The sequence below is a fragment of the Budorcas taxicolor genome, chromosome 13 (genome assembly GCF_023091745.1).
Source record: "Budorcas taxicolor isolate Tak-1 chromosome 13, Takin1.1, whole genome shotgun sequence".
Lineage (NCBI taxonomy): Eukaryota > Metazoa > Chordata > Mammalia > Artiodactyla > Bovidae > Budorcas > Budorcas taxicolor.
The window spans coordinates 57704403-57711338 of record NC_068922.1 but is presented as its reverse complement, the minus strand read 5'-3'; the positions used below and the strand labels follow the sequence as shown (position 1 = coordinate 57711338).

The 6936-nt window shown below is 53.5% G+C and overlaps 1 protein-coding gene across 1 annotated transcript in view; it reads right to left on the bottom strand.

The window, feature by feature from the left end:
* Positions 1–312: 312 nt before the first annotated feature.
* Positions 313–6936, bottom strand: part of APCDD1L (APC down-regulated 1 like) — a 47537-nt gene continuing 40913 nt past the window's right edge. Inside the window, exons 3-4 of the mRNA XM_052651340.1 lie at positions 4761–5313; positions 313–1077 (exon numbers count right to left, since the gene is read on the bottom strand). Coding sequence (XP_052507300.1) covers positions 313–1077; positions 4761–5313 — 1318 coding nt within the window. The remainder of the gene's footprint in view (positions 1078–4760; positions 5314–6936) is intronic.

Sequence of the window (6936 nt, the reverse complement as noted above, 5' to 3'; positions counted from 1 at the left end):
CTGAATCCTGGGGCTCCAGGAGAGAACTGGGGCGCCATCGGGCAGGGAGATGGGCATAGTCCACTCCTCAGACTACCCAGGAAAATCAGAGTGAGCATGTAGAAACTCACAGCAGGTGACTTTGATGCCAGGCCTGAGTCTGTGGTCGTGACTTAAGTTGCTGGCCGTAGTGCAGACCCTGCAGGTGCTGAACTGACGTAGCCAGGCTGTATCACTGTCCAGGACAGCCATGGGTGTAGGAGTCTATGGCCAGGAGGGAGTCCATGGGCCAGAAGAGTGTCCTGAGGCACCAGCTGGAAGTATATACCTATTTCACAACCACTGGAGGAAGGCCGGCCTGAGGACCAGGAGTAGGACGGGGAGAGGGGCCACGTGGGGACATGGTGTCCCACCACTGACAGGCGTCTGCAGCTGATCCCCATGCTGCAGGGAGAAGCCCCAGGCCACGCTGTCACAGAGCACCAGGGGTGCTTGATAGGATGTGGGCCGCTTCTCCGGAGTGTCAGGACTCGAGCCGTCAGTGGGCCTTTGTCCGATGAAGAGCAGGCTTTGCCCAAGGGGGTCCCGCTCCATCCTGAACAGCTCATACTCCACGTGGGGCAGCCTGATGCCCAGTGGCAGGCACCCATTGGTGGCGGTGATGTCCCGCTCGGCTCCCAGGGCCCAAGCCCCTGGGCCCCCACAGCTGCTTGGTTCAGAGAAGTTGAGCATGGCCGTGGTGACCCGGTCCATGGGGGTGACGCGGGCCCTTGTGACCTGGAACACCAGCTCAGTGCCACCTCGAACCTTGACGGACGGCGTGCCCTTGGTGTAGCGGCCGGCTGCATAGACAGTGAAGGTGGGCTGCCGGCAGGTGGGGTCTGAGAAGTGGTGGTAATACCCTTCCCAGGAGCGGTTGTGCCCGTGGAAGGTGAAGAGCCTGGTGAGGAAGAGCACGGCGGGGTGCACCTCACAGCCAGGGCTGACCCAGCGGCCGCCCAGGCGCAGAGGCAGGGCCGCCTGGGGGGGCAGCACGGGTGGGTGGTGCTCATCAGAGTGGGCGATGAGGCTGCAGGCTGGACAGGGGTGGGCATGGTGCTGGCAGAGACAAAGGGGAAGGGGGGTGACGTCAGAGGTGGAGTGCAAGGGTGCGCCTGGAGTGGGCTGGCTCACGATCCCGTCCCCCACACCCATCACTTCCTTCATTCTTGCCTCCAGCCCTGTGGTCATTTTACTCTTCTTGGACATCTGTCAGCTGCTCCATCCTCTAGGCCTTTGCACCTGCTGCTGCTTCTACCTGGAACCCCCCTTCCCCTCTGCCCCAACATGTGGCCTGACTGCCCTCTTCCCAACCTCTAAGTCTCAGCTCAGAGACTGGCCTCAGAGAGACCTCTTCTGACCTTGCCTTGGATGGTGGCCCTGAGATGCATCATCCCCTCTTTCCTCTTCTCTCCGCCCCTACCCCTTCATAAGCTCCAGAGAGCAAACCGTCTTTCCCTGGCTGTTCCACCCCCAGCCGAGCAAGGTTCTGGTTCACAGCAGGTGTATTGGGTGAAGGAAGGAAGGAGAGATGGAACTTGTATCCTGGGATTTGAAAGGAGGTGTCCTTTCCCACACCTGGCCTGCTTGATCCTGAAATTTGACCATTAACGTTTACTATCCTTCTTGCCTGTAGTTACTCCCTTCACTCCCAACTCATTCTTTGTTAGGTGCTTCCTAAGGGCCAAGAAAACCCATGGACAGAGGAGCCTGGTGGGCTACAGTCTATGGGGTCACAAAGAGTCGGACACAACTGAGCGACTTCATTTTCACTTTCACTTTCCTAAGGGCTAAGAGCTGGGCTGAGCGCTTTCCATGCGCTGTTACTTTAGAGCTGCTAAAATTCTCATGCCTCCAGAACCCACTTGCTGAGGGTCTGTGCTGCGGTGGCTGAAAAGTTGGCAAAGTGATGAGACACAAAGATGTTCATTCCTGTGTTGTTTAGAACTGGAAACCCAGTCCCCACTGTACTGTCAGGTGAGGTCAAAGTCCTCAGGTGCCTGAGGCTGTGGATTTGTTTTCCTCTCGCTTTGGCCTTATTTACAGTTGCCTCTGCCTTATAAATTCTCATGAGTTGGGTTTACAGTAAAACACGTCAACAGGAAGCAGATGCTGAACCAAATTGCGTGGGAGGAGTCAGTCTGCTTTTGGAGTGAAAAAGCTCAGTCCAGGCCAAGAAGAAACAAGATACTGACTTCTTCTTTTTTTTTTTTTTAAGGGAGCTGCTGCCCAGAATTTAGTTGAGAGCATCATTCTGAAAGGTAAATGTCTTGGAACAGCCTCTTGTCAAAGCAAGCATCTCTAGCTTTAGCTGCTCCAGAAGGGGACTCAGGGCCAAGGGTGTACAACAGGGCCAGGAAGGGAAATGCTTCTCGAGGGTCCAGCTGGGAAAACAGATCCAGTTTTTTTTTCTTGCCAAGAAAACAAAAAAAAAAAAACATATTTCCACAGATTGCCGCTGGGTGAGTCTCATGCCAAACAAGGGGCATTTGGGAGTTGTGATTTAGAAAGGACATATTGGATGAGTGAGAACTTTTTTTTTTCTATTTTGGATTGCTACATTATAAGCTCTTCTTATTTATTTCTATGATGAACCTACACTTGCCCGGAATTCTACTTCTATCATACAGAAAATGATATTCTTTTTGTTTTGGGGGATTTTGACCCAGGGGACCTGAAAGCACTTGGCAATGCTAAATAAATGGCTACAGAAATGTTTGTAACAAAGAAGCAAGAAAGCTGGGTAGTTAGCTGGAGTGCTGGTAATTGGAGTGCTGGCTGATAAGAGTCTCCTCTAATTTAGGCATTTTAACCCACATTCCAATTGTTGTTATACTAATGTGTATTGACAGGACATAATGTATTATATCAAAATAATCTCTGGGCTGCCTTTCTCCCTCAAAAGATATCTTCTGCATACAGGCTATCTGGGGATGCTGGCTGATGATCTGGGGCAACCAGTCTTCTGCAATGGCAGAAACAAATGGAGAACAAGCACGACTGGAAGGTGAGAGAGGGGGAGAGAAAGAATTTCCTTCTCCGATGCTCTGGAAGAAGGTGGAAGGAAATACCCATCTCCCTCAAAAAACCTTCCCGGGCATCACTGTGCACAAGTCTGGAGCTGCATGTGTTAATACACAAGACCCTGGCCAGCAGAATTCACACTTGTGTGCAAGCCAAACTCCTTCTGATTTAAGCTTGTTATATAAAGTTATACCAACAACACAGAACAGTTTCTAATTAACCCCTAGAGGTGACACCAGGCTTAGATGATTTTGGTCGATTAGGACTCTATATCCAGGCAATGAATTTGGGGATCAAATTGGCTTTAAATTAACTTCTAGAAATGTTCATATTTACCATCTGGTTTGGGTTGTGGACAAGGCTTGGGACCCAGAGAGCTTAAGGTTATGACTAATTCGTTGCTTAGTCTATCTGCAGTGAATCCATCTTTGAAATTATCTTCCTTTTTCTTTTTCTGTGGGGAGGGGGGCAGCTGGTTTGAAGACATTTAATTTAATGTCTGCACATCTGGCCTGCCAGCCCGGGCTCACATGCACGTGTGTCCTGCTTAGTGATCGCAGTGCAGGCTGCATGGGTACCCTGGGTGACGGTCAGGCAGCAGAAGGGTAGGAGTGCGTGGCCCCAGGGACAGTGTCATCCTCTGAACCTTGCGGTCCTTTCTCTCTGTGTCCGGAGGAGACTGCCCTCCCAATGAGGTGATGGGTGCCAGTAGTCACCCCAGCACCAGCACTTTCTCCGCTCTGAGAAGGATGGACATCAGAGCAGCCTGGAACATTGGCTGGCAAACAGAATTGTTTCGAGGTCATGAAAAGAACTCAGGCTAATTTTCTGAGTGTGAGAACTTCTTATTGTGCTTCCTCCCAGATCCTGAGTTGGGAGGAGGGAAGAGGGAGAAGGAGAGAGAGCAGAGGGTGCCCCCGCCTCCCACCGCCCCCCCATACACAGTGGGTGTTTCACCTCATTTGATTTAATTCCTTAAGTGTCTAGCATACAGCAGGCACTCAATACATGCTGAATGTGTGAGGGTTGCCTATGGGTTCAAAGAGCACTTGATAAGGATACCTTAACGATTTTCACTTTTGAAAAATATCCCTTGGGTATCTGTTACAGACATTCTTAAACCAGCATCCTAACCTTAACTTCATTTCTACTAATCTCAACCTAAACTCCAAAGAATTAAAAATTCTTCTAATTGTGAGAATGGGCAGCAAAGCCCTGTAGCCCTGTAGCTTCAGTGCCCCCCAACCCCCCAGTTCATATAGCAATGTTTATGGGCCCAGCAAGTGTGCCAGCCCCTGGGCTCTGGGTGGGGACACACAGGGGCAAGGGGCTTCCCCCCTTGCAGAGGATCCAGTGCTGCTGGGGCAAGACAGTCAACCTGCAAATAAACAGTGCAGCCCTGAGTGTGTGCAGAGTGGGGATGGGAGGGGACGGTGGAGCAGAGACCTCAGAGACAGGGACCTGCACCATCCCAGCAGCAGGAAAGAACCCTCCAGAGTCCAGGAGGACCAGACTCAAGAAGGCAACCCAGGAGCTCCTGCTGGAAAAAGCCAGTCCTGTCCAGACCTGAGGAAAGGCCTCAAGCAGAGGGAAGAGCATGTGCAAAGGTCCTGAGGCCAGCAGACCAGTGTGGGGTTGGAGTGAAGGGGAAGAGGGCTCCAGGCAGGGACAGGCCCCACAGGCTCTCAGAACTCACCCTCCCTGGGCCCCAGACTCACCAGGGCACTCTGCAGAGGACGCTGGTAGCCGGTGGGCCGGTAGTGCCGCCGTTCGGCCCGGTCGGTGTGGATGTCCCCCAGGTAGAGCTCCTCCACCAGGCGAGGCGCGGCCCGGGGCTCGGGCTGCAAGCGGCGCTGCACGCGCACCAGGCTGAGCTCGTGCATGGTGAAGCCCAGGGCGGCCGCGCAGTCACGCTCAGCCCCGGCGCCCAGCAGTTCGTACAGGGCCCCGGGCAGCCAGGCCCGCGCCGGGGGCAGGCGGTGCGCGCAGTCCCGGCCCGCCTTACTGTGGTCCAGGCGGCCGGCCACGTCGAGCAGGGCGCGGCGGCTGTGGAAGACGACGCCCACCTTGTGCAGATGGTAGTCGGCCTCCGTGGCGCCGCGGGTGACCCAGGAGGCCCGGCGCAGGCGCACCCTGCCCTTGATGAGCAGCGAGTACGCGGGCTCGCTGCACGAGGGGTCCCGGTAGAAGAACTGGTAGGCGCGGAACAGGCGGTTGGGGTAGAAAGTATAGGAGCGGGTGAGGAACTCGGGTCCCGGGCGCACCTCGCAGCTGCGGGGCAGAGGGAGACGGGGTGCAGGGCAGTGAGCTGAGGTCGTGCATGGTGAAGCCCGGGGCGGCTCCGGGCTCCACCTCCCGCAGCCTTCCTCTCAGGCCTGCAGGCTCAGTTCCCCCAGCTGCCCTCAGCCCCACTCTGCATGCTGGGGGCCTTCCCCTCTTGCCTTATGGTCTCAACGGAAGCTTTCCTTCCATTCGGTACTAAGCACCGTTTTCAGCCGACATCTCCCCGCTTCTGGCCTGGGTCCCCCAGGGATCCCTATTGGTCCAGGAAATACACAGGCTTTGCAGCCAGAGGCCCGTGGTTCAAACTCCATTTCAGTCCCTCATGAGGAGTGTGACCCGGGATGACGCCCAGCTTCTTCCTCCGGACTCAGGCATCAGATCCACAGTCCGGGCTCCCGGCAAGCAACCAGCACAGTGATGGCACCTGGGAGGTGTTTAAGAAATGGGGGCTCCTTTGCTTTGTGTGGGGAACCCTGTGCTCTGAGCTCCAGGAAGCAGGATCCTGCCTATTCTCTCCCCAGTGGATTCCTGGCACCTGCTCCAGGACCAGGCACACACTGGATCCCCCAACCCTGGTCCTAACTGAGTGACTCATGAATGATGAACGCTTACATTGTCTCCCCATTTGCTAAGCTGACCACCACCGCTCCCCTGCCACCCCAAACCAGGTTTCATCCAAGTCTGTGACAGACTTGTTGATCTAAACCGGGGGGGTCAGCACACTTTTCATGGAAAAGGTCAGACTATAACTATTTTGTCTTTGTGGCCAGGTGGTCTTTGTTGCAATTACTCAAGATTGTGGTCTTGAAGCCAAAGTAGCCAGAGACAGCACTGTATGTAATGGGTGTGGTTGTGTGCCAGTAAAGCTTTATTTACAAAGCCAGCCCTGGTCCTCAGGCCTCATTCTACTGGTGATGAAAACAGGACTCCTGGACCCTGTCACACCCTGGGCTGGGGTCAGGGAGCATCTGGGACATTCCCATGGGTACTCAGCTGGGGTGGACGGTGGACGAGTCCCCCCACAAACAGGCAGTACCTCGACTGTTATTTTCTCAGTATTTTTCGTACTAGGGCTGCTGGAGCAGGAGAAACATGTTCTCACCAGCCTTTTCTTTCTATCCTATGTCTTTAACACCAACCTCCCCTTTCTCCCAAAACAAACAGACTTGGGGCCTTAGGCAGGCAGTGAGAGAATCGGGTGAGAACTTAATGATGTTGTTTTGTTTTCAGACTTTTTTTTTAATGGCTACCTCCTATTTATGGCAAGTGGCTCAGCTCTCCATATTCATAGTGATATTATACTTCCTTTAAAACATAATCACAGTACTGTAAATGTGTACAGTATACCAATTATCCCCCAATAAAGCTGTACAAATACATTAATATAAGTACACCAACAAAAGCAAGTTGGTTTAAAGAAGAATCGTAAGGAAATCGTAAAGATTCTTAAGAAGAATCGTAAGAAGAACTACCACCTGTAAGGATTAGTACAGGTGGTAGTTACACAGAGAGAAGTGGCTCACACCCCAGTGGGGGGAGATTTGCCCAGGGGAAGGTAGCAGATTGCACTAGATGTCCTCGTGGTTCTCAGACTCTGGGTCCTTCCCTATG